This window comes from Astatotilapia calliptera, chromosome 7 (assembly GCF_964374335.1).
Source record: "Astatotilapia calliptera chromosome 7, fAstCal68.1, whole genome shotgun sequence".
Taxonomy (NCBI): Eukaryota; Metazoa; Chordata; class Actinopteri; order Cichliformes; family Cichlidae; genus Astatotilapia; species Astatotilapia calliptera.
This window is the reverse complement of record NC_137428.1, coordinates 67,308,168-67,332,130: the sequence shown is the minus strand read 5'-3', so window position 1 is coordinate 67,332,130 and position 23,963 is coordinate 67,308,168. Positions and strand designations below refer to the sequence as shown.

At 42.0% G+C, this 23,963-nt stretch overlaps 1 protein-coding gene across 2 annotated transcripts; it reads left to right on the top strand.

Moving 5' to 3' along the window:
* The first annotated feature begins 410 nt into the window (after positions 1-410).
* On the top strand, positions 411-23,439 carry kcng4a (potassium voltage-gated channel, subfamily G, member 4a). Of its 2 annotated transcripts, none has more exons than XM_026176704.2 (4): positions 411-996; positions 2,914-3,516; positions 3,621-4,262; positions 21,848-23,439. In XM_026176704.2, the coding sequence occupies exons 2-4, from the start codon at positions 3,409-3,411 to the stop codon at positions 22,721-22,723; spliced, it is 1,626 nt and encodes a 541-aa protein (XP_026032489.2). In that variant the 5' UTR covers positions 411-996; positions 2,914-3,408; the 3' UTR covers positions 22,724-23,439. The 2 variants fall into 2 exon arrangements, with proteins under 2 accessions (XP_026032489.2, XP_026032490.2); XM_026176705.2 differs by having other exon boundaries at positions 411-1,001.
* The last annotated feature ends 524 nt before the right edge of the window (positions 23,440-23,963 follow it).

Genomic DNA, 23,963 nt, shown 5'->3' with positions numbered 1-23,963 from the left:
TTTAAATAGTAATTCAAACATCTGGTTCAACCTACAATGACTCTTCTTTTTTACATAGCCCATATCTTCCAGTAGTAAACAGCAGTAAACTATAGGAAGCAATAAGACCATCAGTTATTGAATTATAAGATTAGTTCAAGTAAAATATTTATAAAAAATCAATTTCATTCTGACAGCACCTTCTTCGTCGACCGTCCAATTTGCAGCGCAAACAGGCTCACCTCATCAGAACAGCACAGAGATGTTTGTGTTTTTTGATAAATCAGGTAACGTGAAATTTTCTGTCTTGCTGTGTTTTCTTTAAAGCCACTAGTTTGGTCTTATTTACACATAAAACACAAGCTGACTGCAAAATTTGAGTCTGAATTGGAGCTCGAGTTCAGATGTGTTGGTGAAGGTAATTCCGGGGAGAACCGCGCCCCCTGTTGCGCGTGAAGCGGTCAGGGTAGGAAACATGGAGGATAGCATCTCCTCAGTGTCCTTGAATTACACACTGTGTAAAAGGTAGCGGACAACAAAAGCCACCCGATGCCCGCATTTCTGCTGAAATGCCCCCTTTGTGTATTCTGGAACTTGCACACAGTCGCCTTTTCCCGGTCACTTGTGTACCTGCTGTCACCTTTACGCACACTTGAACTTGGGTAAGCTATCCACGGTCTTCTCTGTTGCGCACCACAGCGCCGACTCCCTCCTCCCGTGCTCTTCCTCCTCCTCCTCCTCCTCCTGCAGCACCGCTCCGTGAGCTGTAACGGGACACTTTCAGTGCTCCAAACCTTTACTCGCTTCCCATCAACGGTATGTTCAGACTGTCTGCGCGCCTTCCATCGGAGTGGATGACGCCGGAAAGGCGTCCCTGTGATTGTGACATGTGGTGGCTGGTGATGACCGCTGACTCCCTGACGTGGCGTTGAATGATCGGAGGAATTGAGAGGCGACATTGAGGGATTTTACTCAAAATCGATCCGGCCGTCTGAAATGAGCGCGGGGCTGAGGACGGTAAGGTGTGCTCATAAGTTGTATCGACGTCTGCAGGGGTTTTGTTTGTAGTTTTTATATTTGTCTGAAGTTGTAATGAAATACAAGTCTCTTTTTATCTCGCCAACACTGTAACACAGAGGAGGACAAATGATCACACTTTGTGTTTGAGAGTTTTATTTGGAACTAAGTGTATCCAAAATATGAAGTTGTTTCGAATCAATTGTAAGATTACGGTCTTTAAAATGTCCTTCAAACCACATTTGACTTTCGGGGTCGTATTATTATTATTATTATTATTATTATTATTATTATTATTATTATTATTATTATTTTCTTTTCTGCAAAAATCCTCCAAACGAGAGTTGGTTATATGATCGTAATTACGCGACAGATTTAACCGAGTTTAATTGGATATCTATTCGAGATAAGGGCGTAAAAATGTTTCCCAGTGTGTGCTTTTGCAAGTTGGGGAGAGAGAGACAGAGAGAGAGATTTTCCTGCTGAACATAAAGCATCCCTGCCTCTCCAGCAGCTCCTGACAAACGCAGTCACTGTTGACTGACTATGAATATAACATAAGCTCCCTGAATGAATGCTGCATGCAGCACAGCCACTTAATAGAAAACTCCCAGAGTCAAGAATCTAAAAAACAAAACAGAATTGTACGTATTCTCATTTTAATACAACTTTAACTTTTAGTCAGTTTCATAAGTTAATTGGAGGATTCCTAAATGTCACAATGTTCAATAAAACTCCGCTTACTGAATTCTAAAGAAAATGCACAACAATAGGAATTTCATTTTAACTGACTGACCATCTAACCTATTGGATTTGTGTCTATTGTTGCACCAAAATTAGCTGATAGTAACAGTGTAAGCGCTTCCTTCAATTAACTTTACAGTAGGAAAAAAGAGGGAACTTCCATTAGGACTACAGATCAGTTAACTACAGTTTATCATTCTCTCCTCTTCCTGTGCGGTGGAAATGAAATACCAGCACCTTGACAGAACTGATTTATTGGTTCCTCAATAACAGGATCTTATCCTCTTGCATCTGAAGCACCGAAGCACTTGGGTACGATCCAGTTCGTCCAAGTGTCATTCACACATTCAATAAGCCTGTATGTACTTTACATGAATACTAAGCAGAACAATGACAATACTGCAGTGTTAGTGTTGGTGGTCCTGGGTAGAAAACTGTGAAATTTAAATTAGGATTATCTAAACTGTTGGGACATTTGAAGAAATGTCACTGTAGCATTTTATTCACACCAAAAGCTGCCAAGAGAAAAGTGGAGGACAGCCAAATATAAGGCAGCTGTATTGTTAGTAACAGGATACAAAAACAAACTACAGAGGATTATCTGAGTGTTTGTTGAATTCAATTAAATGTCAAATAACACAATAAGAGGGCTCACATTGAAATCAGAGTATTAACTATAACTCTTTAAAGCTCTGACACAACTCACCATTCTGGGCAACTTTAACAGCTAACAGTGCCAGTAAGTTTCAGGGAAGTTGTTTTGCCAACGGCAAACATTTTGGACCTTGCGCTGTGCAACAGACACTGAAGCACACGGCCAGTAACGTACTCTGAGTGTGAATCATACCGTGAACCTGAACGTTCTTTTCTTCTGTTAGTCTTTCATTCTTAACAGATCATTTTTCTCTCAATGTGAACATGAGCAAAAAATTCCTCGCCTATGCATTCAGCAACGGGCCATTTATAGCAGTACAGCAAGTGTGACTGTCTTCTTTCTCATTGAAAAGAAGTGAAAGAGGAGGGAGGAGCTTCTAGCACTGCAGTCTCCTTTAGGTTTCTCAGTCTTGGGTCTGTTCTCAGTCTTTCCTATTCTTGCTCTGTGTTGTCGTATATGCCTTAATCTCAGTCCATCCTTGCTTCGTTCTAACAGTTCTCTCTCTGTCTCTCTTTCAGTTGCCTGCATGATGCCACCACGGGTTTAGACCCTCCCTAATCCTGTTGTGGTGACACAGAGGATCTTCCTCAGTTCCCCAAACACCCCAGCACTGCAAATTTGGCTCCTTACCTCATGCAGCTCATTCTCTGCAGCTATCAGCCAGTGATCAGTCCTCTTATTCAGGCTTGTCTTTGCTAGACTGGCTTCAGAACAGGATTACCCACTGATTTGATGTTGAAGTCTGGTACACAGACTCAGTCTGCTGTGGACCTCTTACCTCATGACGCTCTGTTGGTTGGGGACCAAAAAAAGGAAAACAGCACTGCACCTTTTCTTTCTTCTGTTTTCCTACGGTAGCAGGAAAACTTTTTCAGATCTGTAAATCAGAAAAACTGATGTTTATTGAGACTGAAAAGTTTCAGAGGGCACTGTCTGCAGACTCTCTCTGTATTTGCTATCTGGTCTGAGCTGTCCACTCTCCAATCGAAGCACAGTGCTCTGTGAATGCTGCCATGCCCATCATCAGCAATGCCAACCATGACTTCAGCAATCTGTCCGTCAGTGATGACAGCAGTCTCGACCACATATTCACTGAGATCCCAGAGACTGAGACTATCAAGGTATGAACACGATTGCTGGTAAATTTAATGGTTAGGGAAGATTTATATTAAACAAGTTCTCAAATCGTATAACAATGATCACCGTTTCATTCTTCGTGCTATAGGGTGTGTACTACCAAAGAGCTCAGTTCATCCGTCGGCCAGAGGACCTCTTGTCCATCGACCATGCTTCCTTGGCAGTGATCAATGTCGGGGGAAACCGCTACACCTTCCCCTGGAGCACACTGGAGCAATTTCCCCTCACACGACTTGGCCGCCTCTGTGGCTGCAGGTCACCTGAGGACATCGCCAGCATCTGTGACGACTACGATGAAGCCCGCAAGGAGTTCTTCTTCGACCGCTCACCATCCGCCTTTAGGGTTATCCTCAACTTCTTGGCTGCAGGGAAACTCCGGCTGCTACGAGAGATGTGCATCCTCTCCCTGCACGATGAGCTGACCTACTGGGGCGTGGAGATGGCGTACATGGAGCGCTGCTGCAAGAGGAAGATGTACACGCGCATCGAGGAAGTGCACGAGAAAGAGAGGCGTCGGCAGGAGCGCAGGCAGAAAAACGCCATGCAGCGGGAGACAGTGGAGGAAACACAATACAGAAAAGTGATGAACTGGCTAAGAGATATGGTAGAAAACCCACAGTCAGGCTTACCTGGGAAGATCTTTGCCTGCCTGTCGGTGATCATGGTTGCCGTGACTGTTGTCAGTTTATGTATCAGCACGATGCCAGACCTCAGAGAGGAAGAGGACAGGGTGAGTGGCCAACAGTGCTGATTGTGACCATTTTGATTTAGGTACAGTCATAGTCTTTGGGTTTTAGTCATGATGTAGGCATCTAAATTCTTTTAGTTTTAGTGTAGTTTTAGTCAACTAAATATGGTAAGAGTACAGTACACCAGATCTAAAGTTGAATCAGCTGACAAAAATGGAAAGTGTAAAGGTTTCTTGTGTTTTTCCTTGACATTGAATGTGAAATGTGCCCATATTTCCACTCTTCCTCCCATGCATTGATATTTTATCACGTTGTCGTGAGACAGGGAGCATGGATGCTAGTTCCTGTCTCCTGCAGAACTTAATTAGTTCTGATTGGATCTCGTCTCTCCAGAATATTTTCATCTCATTTTTATTCACTCACAAAAGGGTCAGTACATTTCAGCCTGTTATTTTTGGTCGTTGAGGAAAATGACTGGCCAGTGAAATCAACACTGGTGACCAAGCGTGTGTTGGCCTGCTGCAAGCGTAGCTATTAGCAGCAGAAGATTCAGAAACCAAGTCAGATTAGTACAAAAGAGCCATAAATGACAATTTTGTAGAGAGAGTCCTAAAGCGATTTATCATGTGAGTGATCGTGACTGCTTAGAATGAAGGCTCATCAAGACATAATCACTAGCACTTCCTTTATTTCCTGGAAACTAACATTAAATGTGTTTAATGGAGATATTTGGTTAATAAACATTTTGCCATTGCTGCAGCTCAGGTGTGGAGATTAGTGGTGGTGATAGATTCCATTATAAAGTCCAGATGATCCCCAAACCCAGGCTATACGCTGGCCCTTTGCAAGTCGGGGTCTGTGCACACATAATTGCATGTTTATGAATAATTGCTTTTAACTGTTTTTATATCACTCCACTCTGGATTGAAGGACAACAAAAAACAAGAGCGAGAACATCTTAGACAAATGCTGATGTTGCAAAAGTGAAAATTCTAAACTATAAAACTCGCTGTCATCTTATCCTCCTCAATATTCTGGGGGGACGCTGCAGTGTCGGTGTGTGATCTGTCTACCCGTAGCAGCACAGAATAATTAAGCCGGAGCTGCTCACTGAGGCCTGTCCAGTATCTGAATAATGAAATGAGCGTACTGTATGTGACAACGTAGACGGACTCACACACGCGTGCATCAACAGACACGCTGTAAAAAACACATATATGCACTACCACTGCACACAGAATAGCCCATCCACTGAAACTGATACAGCGCTCTCTGAATTATGCACACATTTACTCTTTTGTCTCATGTTGGCTCATGACTAACGTCTGACAGCAGCATGTCCCCCATTCAGGACTTGATCATTTTTCATACGCCGGGTGTCCTTGAAGTAGACCTGTCAGGCTCGTTCCCAGCTCCACATTCTTATTCTAGAGCAGCTCAGTACAATTCACAACTGGGCAGCTGTGGCTCAGGTGGTAGGGCAGGTTGCCTACCAATTAGAAGGACAGTGCATCGATCTCTGGCTCTTCCAGCCCACATCCAAAGTATCCTTGGGCAAGTTGGTGAAATCAGAGTTGCCCCCTGTGTTAGAAAGTTCTTAGGCAAAGTTCTGCATGGATGTATGTGTGACTGGGTGAATGAGACTTGTATTAGAAAGCTCCACTATGGCACTACATGAGTACCAGTCCAATTACAGTTCAAAATAATCCCTGCATATCAGGTTCAGGTGTACAATAAAGCAACTTTAACCGAGTATCAGGCTCAAGACAGTACATATGTACGTATGTATGTAAGTTGACACACCTGTTCAATGGAAACTCCTCAAGAAGTGTACAGCAGCATCTCTGTATTGATTTTGATACGAGCAGTCACAGGCAGCCAAAAGATCGAGTGCAGGGAGGGGGTGGTGTTATTGGAGAAGGCCGACAGCAGAATACTTGATGAGTTGTAAAGGCTGAAGAGAGGATTTTGAGAGTCCTGCCAAGAGGAGTCCAGTAGTTAGTGAGAGTCATAGGAACACAGATGGACAAGAGCTTTGGCTCGGGAGTGGATCGAGTCTCCTGGTCTGCTGCTATGCATTCGATATGGACCTTTTAGAGCATGTGATAGATCAAACCTATTACTATTGTCCTAAGTGGAAATATGCAGTGGCTTCAGTTGCTGCTGTAGCTTTATTTTCTATGCAGTGATGACAGTGAAAGGTCCAGCAGAAACGAATGAGAAATGCAGCAGGATTTAAAAGCAAGCAGAGATTGAATAGCATAACATTTCTGATGTGTAGTATTACAGTAGCATTTTTATGTAAATGGTAAATGAAGTTTTCCTGCTTGATATTCACCTCAGGTAAGCACAGCTGCACTGACGGAGACATTGAAAGGCTGCACGCAGCCTTCCCTCGTACACACGCACTTGCAATTACCACGCCGTATTGATTCCTGGTGTAACAGTGTTTCCAGCCAGTGCAAAGTTTTGTGAAACTCTTTCTAGGAGTTAGTGTAACTAGGAGTGTTTGTCTCGATGCCCTGAGGCAGCAGTGTGGGTTATCAGGTCATCTGAGATTTGTATGATTGTGTCTGACATCTCACACCTTTGGGAGGATGTTGTGGGACGTAAGGACATTTAGGTGTATGCGTTCACTCAGGCATGTGTTTGCATGTCTGCGCTCATTCCTAGAAAGAGGATGGCAGTTCCATCTACAAGTAAACAAATCCATCTGCCGCTTTCATGTTTTTCCCTCTGCATGCTCCGGAGGTTCAGACTATTCAGCTGCATTGAACTCCATCTGCAGCGTCCAGCTAGCAAGCAGCGGCAGGGTTCCTGTCATCTTTAATTCACGTAGTCCTGCCGTTTGTCTCTCTGTTCTGTTATGTGCCGGAGTGGGCTGAAATTCCCTCGTCCACTCATAATTCATCCACCTTCTCTGCCTGTTTCTGTTTGGCTAAGGCATGTGAAGGAGAGATAGCGTAAAGTAAAGATGGATTGTGGACTAGGTGGCTGAATAGAGTGAAGGAGAAAAGGAGAGACAGAGAAAGAATGTGCTTTAGGGAGATAAGAGAGGAAGTTTCTGGTAGAAAAAACCCGGCAAGAAACATTACTTAATTTTTCTCCTCTGATTGCTCCCCTTTGTCCGTGTAATGTGTTTCTCTCTGTCCTCAGCTGATCTCGTCTATCAAGCAGTATACCACTAGGAGCTAACAGCTCAGCTCCAGTCCCACTGATAACCACTCTTTCATCCTTCTGTCTCCTGCTGTGGGTGTGCATGTATCTCTGCTTTGTATTATGTAAAAACTTTCAATGTGATTCTGAAATCAATGTCATTTCTGCAGGATGTTTGTAATTGTGACACTTTGACAGAAAGCACAAAAACGCAAGTGGATGCAAGAAACCTTCATATGATTCAACAATGCATCTTTGATCATGTCGAAAAACACCGAACAAGAGTTGAGCTTCATGCCTCGTATACAAATGATGCCAACAGCAGCTTTTGGACTAAAGATAATAAATTGATCTTTTATCAAAGAACATATTGTAGGCAGTGTTGGGAAGATTAGTTTTAAAATGTTTTCCACTACAGATTACAGATTACATGCCCCAAAATTTATTTTGTAACGTATTCTGTTACGTTACTCAATGAGAGTAACGTATTCTGAATACTTTGGATTACTTAATATATTATCATGCTGTTTACAACTACATGAATGTCCTATTGCTGTGTGATTTATTACGATTACTGAAGGTCCGCGGCGCCGAACCGTAGTAAAGGGACCTCTGACTAATACGTAGAGTTTGTGTCGGGCTCGTAGCCGAAAACTAGCTTTACTTTGCTGTCTGGGTCAAGTTTTAGACAGAGAGAGGCGTTGAAAGGCTGCTTCAATGGAACTTATTGTTTCGGAGGAAAACATGAACACAGTGTACAGTCGAGTCTTAATAGCTTACTTACAACTGGGCTCGTCAGGCTCTCTTCTTGGCTGAAGTGGTTATTATTATATTTACATGCTTCCAGCTCCCGTTTCTGCTCGGTGACAGCTTTTCCACTCTCCTTCTTCTCCCTCCTCGCGCTCACAGACCCATAACGTGTATGGCAGTCCATTCCCCCTGCAGCACGGACTACACTGCCCATCAGGCTGCATGCTTTAGGGCTATGCCTGTAGCATTCTGCCTATTAGCTTAGCACAACAAAAACAACAAAAAGGCGCTCGCTCACCAGGAAACACACAAAGAGAGCGTTACCCTGTAACCATGGCAACCGTAACGCTGCCGCCTGGAACAACAGAATAAACAAAACCCAAACAGTCCTGACCCGCGACAATATGAAACAGGAAAGTACCGCCGTGTAATCCGTTTATTTCAACAAAGTAACTGTATTCTGAATACCACCTTTTTAAACGGTAACTGTAACGGAATACAGTTACTCATATTTTGTATTTTAAATACGTAACGGCGGTACATGTATTCCGTTACTCCCCAACACTTATTGTAGGTACATAAAGGCAAGGTGTGATTTGAAGCACTGCTCCCCGTGCAGCTGATATTTTTTGATTGCTCTGTGGAGGTCTTCCTTTCGACCTTGTGAGCTTGCTCTTGTGTGTTCGCAAAGTCACCGTGGACCTTAAACTTGCACAGAGAGACAGAGAAACAGCCTGAACTGTGATGACTGCTCTTGTGGCCACTCCTCAAACCCTAATTACCAGATCTGAGTCCTTATGACTTTCTCCTCTCCCAAAGGGTCAGTGCTGTAACACATCAGAGGAGATCCAAGCCTGTCATAAATGCACAAGTGCTTGTACCCGAACATGGAGCGATCTAAAAATAGCATTTGCACCATAAGAGTTGCAAAGTTATGGTAAATGGCCTGTATTTATATAGCGCTTTACTAGTCCCTAAGGACCCCAAAGCGCTTTACACATCCAGTCACCCACACACTGGTGATGGCAGCTACATTGTAGCCACAGCTGCTCTGGGGCGCACTGACAGAGGTGAGGCTGCCGGACACTGGCGCCACTGGGCCCTCTGACCACCACCAGTAGGCAACAGGTGAAGTGTCTTGCCCATGGACACAACGACCAAGACTGTCCAAGCCGGAGCTCGAACCGGCAACCTTCCGACTACAAGGCGACCTCCCAACTCTTGAGCCACGATCGCCCTTCCCCAAGGAGACTCTTTGAAGGGCAGATCATCCAAATTTAAATGAAATATCTTTTTGTCAGTTTCAGAATTTTATAATTTTGCATATTTTGCCAAGGAGTAACAAGAAGTGTTATAACATTAATACCAAACTAGGTCTTTCTCTGTTATATAACTTGTGCACATTACACAATTAACACGTTTTTTTTAAGTCTTTAACAAAGAAAATCAAAAGGATTCATATGAAGATGATCATTCAAAGATTAAAAAAATTACTATCAATATATGATTAGTGATTAGTCAGCCACCTAATATCTATATTAGTAAGTGGTCCTGGATTATAATACATTTTCTTTGACCCATTTCTTTTCTTGGCCCATTAAAGTCTAAAGATGCTTGTGTGTGAAATACCTTATAGTAAGTTGAAATGAAAGTGATTTGTTTAATACATCAAAGGCTCCTGTACCTACCTAATAGTACCCAAGATCCATACTATTTCAGGGCTGTTATTAGACTAAGCATGTAATAGTGTTCCTGAGATCACTTATAGTAACATAACTGTGGTTCCTGGGATATTAAAAGTAGAATGAGAGGCAGAGTTTTCAGGCCCCTCTTCTGTGGAACCAGCTCTCAGTTTGGCTTGGAGAGACAGACCCCAAACTTTTACTATTAAAACTGAAAAAGTTTTGAGAAAGGTTACAGTTAGGGCTGAAGCAGGTGACTCTGAACCCTCCCTTAGTTATGCCGCTATAGGCCTAAGTTTGGGGGGTTCCCAAGATTCACTGAGCATTTCTTCTGCACTTACCTACTTTTGATCTCTTCATGTTTATTTATTCGTATTTTTGCATTTAATCATTTGTTACTGTTAATCTCTGGCTCACCTGGTTCTGCTGGAGGTTTCTTCCTGTTAAAACTGTGTTTTTCTTCCCCACTGTCACCAGGTGTTTGCTCATAGGGGACATCTGATGGTTGGGTTTTCTCTGTATTGTTGTAGAGTCTTTACCTAACGATGTAAAGCACCTAGAGGTCACTGTTGTAATGGTTTAGTGCAATATAAATGCAATGAGTTGAAGTGAACTGTCAGTGACTCTTTAAAGTGAGACTGGGCTACCAAACTGCTAATGGCTCTCCAAATGAACTTACTGTACGCACAGATGGATACCAGTGTTTATTTACAGAAAGTATTTCAAACTATAGTATAGATTTAGTTAAATAAAGTTCATGGGATGTTTGATGCAGTGCTCTTGCTCAAACGTTGACAGAACTAAAAAGTTGTAGCATCATCTCACTAACTAGCTATTCACAAAAGATCTGTCGCTGCTGTCGAGAGGCTGAAAGGACAAAATAATCATTTCCTCTGATTATCACTCTCAGGTAATCCTGTTTGAGATTATAATCAAGTGTAGATTGAGAAAAAACTCGATTCACGTTATTTTTTAGGTGATATTTTTGGTGTTATTTATTCTAATAAATAACAAAGTAACAAAACTCATCTGTACCTTATGGCTCGCAGCTACAGGATGCTGTGATGTTGCCTTTACTTCTTGCTTGTGTCTTTACTTTTACTGTTTTGGATTAACCTTCACGTTCTGGTTGTGGCCCCCTAATGTAATCCCTCTGGAGTGGAAGCACTTTCTTCCATCAGTGTCACATATTGAGCTAAAAGACACGACGATCTCAGTGAATCGCTCGTTATTTTTGACGCTTGCTTATTCATGAAAACGTTTTTAGACACCAGTAATCTTCTTGAGTCAAATCTATGGTAGCAACACTCAGAAAGAGCAGCAGGTCTCAGTATATATCGATAACCTTCTTGAAATTACATGTTATTGCTCAAATGTCACAAATGAAACAAAGACGCACTTTATTTGTGCTTTCAAAGTAAAACCTGTCTGTATTCATTTTCATCCGTCTATCACAGAAATACGTTCCTGTCATTAAGTGGTGCTTGGAATTAAGTCTGTTTGATGGAGCATTTTCAGACAGCCTCGACAGATCTGCTCTCCTTTGCCTAATTCAGATGCTTTCTGGCCTGGGGAGTCATTTTATGTTCTTAATGCCATAAATTGGAGTGGGATTTGCTGTTCAATAGTTACGTCCCAGGACATCAATCACAAATATCTTGAGACTGAGGGACAGACTACGTGGCTCAAGCGCCACACTGAGCGTTCTGATTCATCCACATCTTCTCAAACAGAGACTGGTCAATAGTCCCACTGAGTTACAGAGCTGGGCTGTTGATTGCGGACGAGAAGGATTTCTTATTTTATTAGGAGATACAAAACTGACATAATGAGTCTTGTGATGTCTGAAGGAAGATAAAGTATCACTTTATGTATTTGAGAGAAGAAGGTAATAGAGGAGTAAGAGACGAGTGGTAAATATTAAAACATCTGCATTCCAATTTCTGTTTTCTCAAAGGAGCTGTTCAGTATTTAGAGGCTGTCTCAGACAAAGTGGTAAATAAGAAAGAGGAGACACACATGTGTGCGCACACATTCTCGGCACAGCAAACCTAACTCATTTCATATTATTTTGCTAGCATTTTTAGCCCCCCCACCCCTCCCCGCCCGCCGGTGAGCGTCATACGAAGCACACGTCCTTGACACTGACTGTGCATTTGCAGCACAGTCAAAAATCTATTTTTAGACATCAATTCTTAATAGCGTAGCATGTTGCATTTGATATGCTGAACTCTAAGGTCATTAAGATAAAGTTAGTTTATGTAATGGTGTGTAATCACTCTTGGAGTCCATTAAATGACCTTCTATTCATGTCATCTTCAACAGAGCCTCAGTGATGGAATAATAACCTAAAAGCAATTACTGTCAGTAATCCTTCCACATCTAAATTATGGGCAGCACTGAAGATCATTCATTAATAATACGATCACATAGCTGCCTTTAAGAATGGCATCTCATGTTTGACAGGTGATGGGTCAACCCAGTATCACAGCAAAACGTGTAATAGACACGCGAGTCCACCGTGTCCTTTTCACGCTTTGCCTCTCCAAATCTGAAATGGACACGCATGCAGAAATTGCATTACCAGCAGGGGGAGATGATATACTTAAAGTTAGTGTTTTAATTCCAGGATCCTTAATCGTTAGAATCGAGTAAGCTAGGTGGCTAATATGTATAATGTCTGTTTAATGCATGATTATTTTCATGTTGGCTTGATACTGCAGATTACCGAAACTTACTGCAACGTCTGCATCTGTGAAATGGACACAGTGGACCGGTGTGTTGTGATATGAATGGGTACATATTGTAGCGCTGACCTGCTATGGAACAGGTAGCATCTCATGTAATCTATGAGACAGGTTTACATATAATATAGTAAATAAAACAATAGAAATAAGAAACGATTGGCCAGGAAAGAGTATAACATTTACTGGTTGTCAGAGATCCAAGCGTCTGAAACCAAAAACACGCTTTTGCCTGAGTCTGGATCCTTATCTGGCATTTTATGTCCAGCTTCACTGAAAACCAGTATTGGCTGTGATTACATCTCAGAAGAATTACTGGCCTCCTGCTTCTGTGCTAAATTCCATTATGTGAATCAACAAAGACATTTTTTGTCTGTGAGGGGGGAGTTGTGATTTGGAGACCAACATTTTTGACTATCTGGACTCGGAAGCATGAATGAATTCCCCCTGCAGCTCAGAGCAGCAGTGACAGCGATCTGATAAGTTTTGTGTGAGCATAATGTAACTAAAGGCTCCCCCTGCATGTAATTTAGCTTAAGATGATTTACTTGCACACCTGAGATGTGAAACATAATGTAATAGATGCACAGAATTAACACGAAGGCTAGTGTGCATGTGTGTGCACACGTGTGTGTGTGTGTGTGTGTGTGTACTCTCTCTGTCATTGGCCAAATTCAGAAGACAAAGCACTGTCATCAGTCATAAGCTTGTTTGTGTGTTTAACAACAGAGGCACAAAATTAAGCATGCGTGCTTTGTGTGTGATGATTCCCCCCCTTCATTAAATTCACACAAAGAGAGCATAAATAGGTGCTGGTGTGTAAAGTTGGTTGTCTGCCAGTTACTCAGGGTTACTATACTTAAGTAACTAAGTAAGACTTTAGAGAAGCAGGTGGCTGCAGATTAGAGGGAATGAAATAGAGGCCGGAGAAGTAGGAAAAAGAGGTGGCTAAGTCGGCGGTTTGTGTACACGCACTGTCCTTTTAAAATGGCAGACATTAGATCTTTTCTAAACTGGCAGACCTTCAGACCACAAGAAGGTCTGCAGTTACAGTACATGCTAATAATCAGATTCCACTGCAGCTGGAATAATTGTAGCAACACTTTGAGTTAGCATGCATATGCATTTCCTTGTTTGTTTCCCCGGGCATGTATGTACTCTGAACGTATCAGTTCCAAGCAGATTCCACGCCTGTTACGGCCTATCTGCTTATGAGCTGCATTCCCTCCGTCGGATGTGCCGCATGGCTGCCAAGTGGGATTATTGAGAGAACAGCAAAGCATGAGGTGTTTATCCTGTCCATGCCAGAGTGGGATCGCACAGCATAGATAAGTACAGCAAAGCACGGGAGCCATTCCTCAACCTTTGTCTCCTGTAACACATTTTAAATTCAAATTCTGCTTTTTAATTCAAAGTGTCTCACCCGATGTTGCCAGTTTATGAATTTTAAAATCACTTGATGCTTTTGTGATGACCTTTAAAAAGAAATGAAAGACATGCAACAAAGATGCATCACACACACTTCCATAAATGTCAAGTAGCCTTCACATTCGTGCTGTGCTCAAAAGGTGAATGAGAACAAATATAGAACATACTGGACATGAACTTCCTCCTATAAATTAATATTTTGACATCTACAAGTTAAAATGCATTTGAGAGTTGCATCATATGAATCTCTGTAAACTGTATACATACTTATAGCAACAGGTAAAGATGCACAGAGTCCCTGAGTGTGATCTGGTAATACAAATATAAGAGCAAGCTGCATAAAAAAATAAGCTGACTATTCAAAGATTAAAGTGGTAATTAGAGAAAGAGTATTTTCCCCGTTTCATATGTTCCAAATATCTAATATCTGCCATGAGCCCGCCTCCATCTTTGCTTTCTATTTTAAATTTTTGTCCGGTGCATTTTCTTCTGAATTTGCCTGCTTTTGTCTAAATGCAGCAAAAGCTGATTAATGAAAATACAAAATATTTGCTTGTGTTTTGTCTGTTTAAAAGAATTTGTCAGCTTTTCTTCAGCTGCAGTGTGTTGAGCTTTCAAACTATTGAGCTAGAAAATTAGTCTGAAAATATTTAGTAATTTTCACAGATCATTTCAATATAAAAAGCTAAAAATCTATTTATTAGCAGAGTCTCAAATATGACTTTAAATCTTGTGAATAGAAGCTTATTTTCCCAAATACAAAAACACAATAATGACCTTAAATGCTTCAAATTTCTTTCCCCTGAGTGATTTTGCTTCATTTGAGTTTTCAATAATTCGGTTTTAAAGTGATTTGGCAACTTGGTATCACCTTCTTTACAACAGTATTTTAAATGGTTTGTAAATAACAGGACATAGCACAGCCTACAACTGTAAGCAAAAGGAAGTTGGTCTTAAACGTGCAGCACAGTGTCTGTGCTTTATGGCCAAATATCTCCACTTAGTTCCCGTCTGTGTAAAGAACATCTCTGTGGTTTGATCAGATGGAGCCTCTGCTATAGTTCTATATATTGTCTTTAGAGAGGAGAAGCCTTCTCCTGACAACCCTTCCAAACAAGCAGTACTTGTTCATTCTTTTTCTAATTGCACTGTCGCAAATGTTAACTTTTAGCATGCTAACTGGGCCTGTAGAGTCTGAGATGTGGCTCTTGGGTTTTTATTATTTTTTTGCACACTCTGACCTTGAATGACATTTTGTTGAGACACATTTATTGCCAACATGTAGTTTTCATAAAGGTGTTTACACGCACTGATGATTAATTAACCAAGGGCATTTGATCAGCAGCACCTGGCTGCTACTTCCCCTTAGCTTTCACAGGACTGCACAGAGCCCTTTGAATTCTTTCTTTTTTCCCATAACTGTAGGTAAAGGTTCTTTTTGCTTGACCTTATCTAGAACATGATTTTTGGTGAGTGTTTGATAGGATTTACCAGACCTACAGATATGATGATCATATTTGCGCATGCTAATGAAGCCACAATATTGTGAAACTGCACATGTGTGCATAACTCATATCAGCAGGTAGAGTGTTTGCCCCATAATCGGAAGGTCGGGGGTTCAAATCCATCGAACGACTACCCTGAGGCAACCCTCAGCAAGGTACCGTCCCTACACACTGCTCCCCTGATGCTGGATCGGTGGCTGCCCACTGCTTCACTGAGTGAATGCGTTAAATGTAGAGAGTAATTTCCCCACAGGGGATTAATAAGGTATACAAGGAAAAAAAAAACTACCCACATGTCTACGATGCTAAGATGGCTGCCAAATGGTAAGACTTAATTCCACGAACGAAAGCTCAGCATAATTAACAGATGCACTGCAAACAACCTTGTAACTGAGAAAACAGCTCTACTTATGCATGTAGAAAGTAATTTGTGATGTGGGACAGCTGTGGAGGCAGGAAGCACATTGGCACAGTTATGCGGTTGTGTAACAGGAGCCCACACAGCTGACACCTGGTGGACAGGTGTGGAATAACACCGGTGAGGGAAAACTCCCCAGAAAAACCAGCCGGCCCAAAAGATCAATTAAAAGTAGACAGAGTAGGATGTGGTAGAAAACCAGTTGTGACAGTGACACACAAACAAGCAGCAGATGCTTAATTTCCTGAGGTTACATACATGACATTTGCCAACTCCCTTTTCACAAGACAGCTCAGTCGTGTCGTAACAGCAGTCACTCTTTGTGTCACGCTGCATTCCCCCACACACTCAGAGTGAGCCGGTGCACACTGCAGCCAATAGTTTGCTTTTTTCTTTTCAGCTCCACGTTCTGACGAGACATTTTTATAATTTTCTTACAGATAAAAAATAAAACGCTTGCACAAAATGTTTTTGTGATCATAAAAGTTGATGTTCGTCTACTGAAGGCGTGTGTGTGTCTGTGTGCGCCCGATGTGCCTATAGTTTGATGGGACACTAAACAATTTAAAATACTGGATGAGGAACTGACATCACATTAAATTGCTTTTATAGCAGTTTGCACTGAAACTGGAGGCTACAGACAGACTTTACTAGTGTGTGTCTGTTTGTGTGCATGCAGGCATGAAAGAGAGAGTCTAACAAGCAAAAACCTTTGTTAAAATTTGTCATCTCTGCATTTGTGGATGTTTGTGTGTCCATGTGCTGCACGGACAGACAGACAGAGAGAGAATAGAGATGCAGAGTTGCAAATGGTCCCCATGGTTCAGATGTCACCTCTTCTTTTCCTCATCAACTTTGCTTGTAATCCCTTTCTCCTCTCTCCCTCTGCACCACTTAGCCACCCACTTTCCTTTCATCTATTCTTCTTTTTTCTCTCCCGTATCTCTCCGAGCCACCTTCTCACTTTCATTTTTCTCTATTGGGGTTTTCATGCATGAACAATCTCTTGGTCTTTATCAGTGATGGATAACTCTGAAGGCTTTACAGCTACTTCATATGAAGATAAAACCGTGCAACTCTATGCTGACACAAATGTCCGTGGTAAGGTGCTCAGTGTAAGGAGTCGTACTCTATAGAGAATAGCTCGCTGTTTGAGGCTCTTATTTATTACAATATATCTCAAGGATTCTTGTAATTCAATGGGTGCATATAGTCCACACGGCATATTCTACCCAGTGTGCATGCGTGCGTGTCCATATGACTAGTGAACACATTGCTCGATGTTGGCAGTTCCAGGTTAAGGACAGCTGCGTGTCTTTTGTGGTTGTCCTCGCTGTCCATCCACACACTCCTTTATTCAGCTTTTCTTTAGAGCGTTCAAAGTGAGGGCAAGGTCAGTAAAGCAGCATAGAGGAAAAGTGTTTAGTGGTGCAAAGTTTGTTCAAGGTCTGCTGCACAGTAAAGCTGACAGATGGGCAGAATCTTTGCTTTTGCTCCCATTTCCAACTGTACCTCTTGATATGCAGGACTGCAGAATCATCGTGGGAGAAGGAGCCCCAAGAGATGTAGAAGAAAGAGGAATGAAGAGTTATATGGACATACTGTGAAGGAGTCAGAGAATGAACCACAGTTTATAATCATGCAGTGGTTAGAAAAGCAAACATTCCTGAGTTGCTGTAGCAGCATGACAGTTGCGAAGAGTTGTCCTAATTATCTTTTGAACACAGTGAAAATGTGCAGCTTTATTTGATCCACACGTGAAAAAAAACATTCATAATTCAGAGATATAGAAGCTTTCTCTTGTCCAACAATAGAGACACACATTTACACTTCAAACCCACGGTACACGGAGCGACCCCACAGCCAGTAGCTGTCTGACTGCACAGGGTAGATGCTAAGCTGCCAACATTAATATAAAGCTCAACTGATGCTGACACAACAGTAACAGTATGATGGCGATGAACCAGTGCGGGGGTCAGAACGAGAAAAACACCATCACGAGCTGATTGAATGTTTCTGACCGTCTGCTTAACCATGAACACAAACACCGTGTAGCACATTGCAAGTCGTCAAAATTACGCAGTTAAAGCCAGATGTTTATTTAGAGAGACGACAGAAAAACCGTCATGCAGAAAAGCAGCTATGCTGAAGGGTCAGCAGACATCACTTTGTATAGGTTCAATCAATTTTCCTGTTGACTCCTGGGGGAGCATAGGTCCGCAACAACACCATGCCAACGGACTCTGTTCTGGGCTGCTCTCTTTAGCTTGTATAGGTTGTAATGCTGTGATAGTTTTATGCTTATATATATTAATATTGTAGCATCTGGCTTCTCCTTGTTATTGCCGTATTCAAAACAAGGACAATTGTCAAGGTCACACAGACATTTTCAGCTGAAACCTTTTTCTCCACACTGTGTTCACATTGTAATACCAAAATAATGTATTACATAGCAAGTGTAGTATCTCAAGTTGCCTAAGATGCATACTTTACGTTTTCAAAATAGCGTCATCATACATAAGTATTAAACATTTTAGTTAATACTTAAACTGTAAGGTGTGGATGTGATCACATATAATGAGCTCTGGCTGAGTGCAGGGCTGCTTTTAGGGCACTTCAGCCAAAATATAATGATCAATATTGTCATGCATGTGTTTATTTTGTAAAACACACATCTAGTGCAAAATAGCAACTCAGTTCAGATCAGCTCGACCTTTGGGTAGAATTTTTTTGCGTCATACATATTGTTCATTTTGTCATTGAGTTCTTTTTATTCATTTACTTCGAGTTGATTTATGCCCCACATATCTGAGGGATTCTGTAGAAATACCATTTTTATCTCCGAAATATAAGGAAAGCTGCAATAATACTACTAATAATAATAATGTATTTTCCTCTTTGCTCATTTTAAATGTCCTTGCCATGAGAATGCCTCAGTGTTCGTTGCCCCCACTGCAGTCTTTGTCTTAATTTGACATTGGGATGTGTTAATGCAGATGATAAAACGAGACCCCCTATGAGACAGCTGTGGGGTGAATGGTGTCTGTGCTGAAATGTGCTGTTGCTGGCATTAGTTCCACAGAGTCATTCGGAGGAGATAAGGTCAGGGAGATAGTTAGTATTGTGGGAGGTTATTGTGTGCACAATTGTGTCTGTAGTTGAAAGGCAGAGAAACAGAAGTAGAAGGCTTGGAGCTCTAACAAATGGTCTATTCTGCAGAGAGCGAGAGCACAAAGCTGCGATAGGCCTGAGAAAGAAAGAGCCGCGAGGAGAGGATGGTGCTTGTGTCAGACAGAACATCTACACTGTGACAGAAAGTGCCTTAAAGATTCATGCAGGGAGACCACAGAGTTAGACATCAGACAGAAAAAACACGATGAATGTCCTGAAACTGAGAAATTTAAAGGTTTATATTCAGTTAATATTTAGGTAATGATTTGCTGTGGTGTGTCTTTTCCTTTAGTTCAACAAAAATATCAAGCAATGAGTCCTTCAGACCTCTGGAGAAATCATATATAGCCATCGTGGTTCTACTTTTAACTGTGCGGGCTGCAGCTTTATTGAATACATTTTAACATGAGATGTTAAATACATCATAAATTCTCAGAAACATTATGATGCAATGACCAGCTTAAGAGCGATGTCGCTGTCGACTCAAAGGCCAAAATAAAACAAAGAGTTTTTGTGATTTTGCTGAGAAACCAAAAGAAAGCTGTAAGCCATCATGTTGCCTGCTGCATGTGGAAACTAGGATGTCTTGGCTAACATATTAACCACACTGATGTTAATGATACACTAAATGTGTTTCTGCCCTGCTCCTCCTTCTAGGAACCATTAAAGGTTCATGTTTATCACGATTGTCGGGACTAAAGTTTATTCATCTGTTTTTGAATCATGTTCAGCAACTTTTACATCATTTCTTTCCTAGAAATCCTCACATTTAGAAAGCCGTTTGGTGCAATTAGCAAATATCAAAAGCTAAACTGAGACAGTGACTGAAATCTTTAATTACTAGTCTAAAATTGGAAAACAAAAGACTGATCGATTTTAATCGATGTCTTCAGTTAACAGAGAGCTTTTTTTACTTCTTATAGTCACATAGAGACTTTAAGCCACCTGGGAGACATGAAGCCTCATACATATTGTTTTAGGCTTACAGTTTCATCACAGTGGGGGTCAGTTCCTACCATAAGGTAGCAAAGAGGTCAGGCTTAATTTTATTTCCATGCAGCAAGTGAAAGATGTGGAATCTTGGGTTTGAATATTTTACTGGGTGTAAACACCATAAAACTCAGCGAAGCCTTGAAAGAAGCTGATGCTGCATTATGCTACAGTATGCAAGTCGTACTGGATGTAAATCTAAAGCAACATGAAGTTACTTAATGAATATTTGTCCATTAAAAATAATGATCAAAAGAACTACATCTGCCATGAAAGGCCTTATATATAAAACATTAACACAATACAATCAAATAAAATTAATCCTTTTCAAAAGCATTTAAACAGTTAATATTAAGACCTGTTCAAATGTAGATTGTAGAGCATAAAACCTAAAAAGTGTCTCACCAAGACAAATTTGTCCTGAACTTTGAAGAACTAAGATTCATGCCAGAGAGCTGAGAGACTGTCCTCCTTTATAGACTGGATAAACGCTGCTATTATCACTGCTAGCATCACTGCATGATGCAACCTGCACAAAGGAACATCTTTGAAAGTCACAATATCTTAGCACACATATTCCTGCACCAGCATTACAAAATATGCAGAGCCACTCTGCAGGAATGAAGCAAAAAGGCAAAACATCACAGTGGGATTAAAAAGAGTGAAAAAGGCAGAGTGGACACAAGTGATAATGCAACACGAAGTAAACAGATGTATGTGTGTATGACGGATACAACGCATAGAGAAACTTCACTTAGTGGAACGCTGAATGAATGAATGAATGAATGCAGGCTTTAATGCAGAAGGAGAGCAGTGTGAGGGGCGAGCACAGAATGAAGAATGAGAGGGGAGGGAGTTCGAAGAGGGCGATACAGGAGGAAAGAAGAATAAATGATGAGAAGGTGGAGATGGAGGCAGAGGGATGAAGGAGAGGCTTGCAGGAGGATAAAAAAGTTGTGAGATAGAAGGGAAATGAATGAGACAGTGCAGATAAAAGCAGAGAGTGAGCAATGGGAAACGTGGGGAGAAATGGGGGGGAGGCTGATGAAAGGAGTGTCACAGAGAAGACATAAACAGTGTCTGTCTTAATAATGCGGTCTCACATTCAGCCTGTGTAAAAACCAAATAACTCATAACATTATGAAAAACTGATGATTCCCCATCATCGGGGCGCAAAGTCTCCTCTTCACAGAGGGGATACTTTAGCATATTTCTCACTTACTACAGTCAGAAACCGACAACAAAGTGTTGCCTGAAGAAACTGCGCTTCTAAGAGAAACATTGTAGCAAATACTCAGAACAACATATATTCAAAGTCACATGACAAAGAGCTGTCCTGGCTGCGAGGAATATATCTGCGTGATGGCACAAGTGTGTGAAAACGAGGGTCAGTCAGCAGCAGTGTCATGTACACACACACACCCCACTCCCACTATTCTTTTAGAGGAGTTTTTTATTATTGCATTGCTCTTCGTTGACACTGTCGTTGGAGGGCACACAAGTTTGATTGCGTTTTGTCGCCACTCCCATGGAGGATTAATCCTTGAGGTCTTCCCAAATGCAATAATTGATCGATCACGTCACTTTATAACCCACCAGTGCAGCTGCAGTAGCTTTAGTATGCTGACCGAATGTAACTTATGATTAATTAATGAATACCAAAGACGATTATCTGACCTCTGAATCTTCTCCCTGTGCTTTTCTCACCATCTGTCTTACTCCCTGTCAATTCTCGCTTCTCTTATCCTCAATTTCTCTGCCTTGCCTTCTCTTCCACCTCAGGGCGAGTGTTCATCTAAGTGCTACAACATGTTCATCATAGAGACGGTGTGTGTGGCCTGGTTCTCCCTGGAGTTCATCTTGCGGTTCATTCAAGCTCAGAGCAAGCTGGACTTTCTCCGCGGGCCGCTCAACATCATCGACGCTATGGCCATCCTGCCCTACTACGTTTCCTTGGTGGTGACAGAGAAAGACCCAGCGCTGGAACACGAGAGGCCGGGAGGAGGTAAGGGCTACCTGGACAAGCTAGGCCTGGTTTTGAGGATCCTGCGAGCGCTGAGAATTCTCTACGTGATGAGGCTGGCTCGCCACTCTCTCGGCCTGCAGACGCTGGGGCTGACGGTGCGACGCAGCACCCGGGAGTTTGGCCTTCTGTTGCTTTTTCTCTGCGTCGCTGTCACCCTCTTCTCCCCGCTGGTGCACTTGGCTGAGAGCGAGCTCACAGGTACCCATGACTTCACCAGCATTCCCGCCTCCTACTGGTGGGCCATTATCTCCATGACGACAGTGGGATATGGCGATATGGTGCCCAGATCCATTCCGGGACAGGTGGTAGCACTGAGCAGCATCCTCAGTGGCATTCTCATCATGGCCTTCCCTGCTACTTCCATCTTCCACATGTTCTCCCGCTCCTACCAAGAGCTCAAGATGGAGCATGACCGATTGTTCAAAGAGGAGTGCGTGGCTGCCGCTGCAGCTGCTGCTGCCAGTGGGGAGCCACAGGAGGCGGGAGGTGAAGGAGGCGGTGAGAACTCGGCTCCACCTAAAATGCATCTAGACAATGATAATGTGCACTCGCTGGAATCTCTGGCTCTGTTAGGGAAAGGTGGCGAAGCTGCTGGAAATAATAATCACAGCCTTCCGGCAGCAGCTTTCTGAGCTGCATTTGCACAGACTGACCTCTAAGATGTGACTGTGCAGTATACGATGAAAGTACTGTTTCCAAAAGGCCTCACTATCTACACAGCTCTGAGGGCATCTGCATTGTTTGGATAAAAAGAGATTAAGCAAACATTACGCATTTCTTTTGCTCTTCAAGGATTTCATAAGGAGTAAAAGTGTCCGCGCTGAGAGACACACAACCCTTTAAATCGGATGATTTTGTCCGACCAGAAAGCCTCTGCAGCAATATTAGTAAACGGCTGCGTCCATAAACATGCAATATTCAATCCAAAGTTGCTTTTCCTCCCACTGTGAAAATACTGACTGCAACTTTTAGTTTCATTCTCATTACTTTTTAATCTGTTGCCTACAGTATGACCTCAGTGTGTTTCGTACTGTATACTAGCTTGAAGCCATGCTATAGCAAATTGATTGTCTCATATATGATACGATTCATCTCTCTTGTGTATATTTCTATGCTTGGACTGAAATGGTTTCTCCATTCTCAAATATAAACTCCAGGTAAACGATTAAGAAATTGCATAATTATTCCAAATGTTTCTAAATCAGTGACAAAAGGAACGGACATGGAGGAAAAAAAGGTGTTTTTATTTGAATGAAGATGAGCGTGAGTGAGAGAGAGTGAGCACTAAAACCATGAAATGTACTTTGCAACGCTCCAAATAAAAGCTCTCCTAGTAATCTGAGAGAAATCCGTTTTCTGGTCTGTATTTTTTTCCTTGGTGCGATGGTCTAATCTCTGCTCATCTGGGATGCTCAATCAGAGTCCTACTGCTGAACATTTACTCTGAGAAGAAGAAACAGAAACAGCTGCCGCTGCCAGACAGAGAAGTATTCTGTGAATTCTGTGGCAATCCGCTTCTTACATCACCTTCTCGTTTTCATGCGCACAATTACAGCACTGTGGAAGAGCGTCTCTCTAATGTCTAATCTAATGTTTTTAAGACAGCGGTCTCTGGTTATTGTTGATCTTCGTGTCTGGAACAAATCTGTCCTCATCTACTCTGTTTAATCCCGCTGTGGCCTTTGGACCTCTCAGAGTTCTTTTACTGAGAAGAGTTGCCTGCAGCACCGTGGGGTCCAAGAAGGTTGTGGAGGCACGCAGGGACATGACAGATGTGGATGTAATCTAGATTAAAGTTGGGATTAAAACCCCCACAGGGAAACGGGTTACTGCCTGAAACTCAACTTCATCCAGTTGCTTCAAATAAGATTT

Bases quoted from the DNA above. Each gene is read 5' to 3' on its own strand.
- kcng4a (XM_026176704.2), top strand. From the start codon at position 3,409: ATGCCCATCATCAGCAATGCCAACCATGACTTCAGCAATCTGTCCGTC. The intron at 3,517-3,620 runs GTATGAACACGA...TTCGTGCTATAG, and splicing joins CAGAGACTGAGACTATCAAG to GGTGTGTACTACCAAAGAGC. The intron at 4,263-21,847 runs GTGAGTGGCCAA...CTTCCACCTCAG, and splicing joins TCAGAGAGGAAGAGGACAGG to GGCGAGTGTTCATCTAAGTG.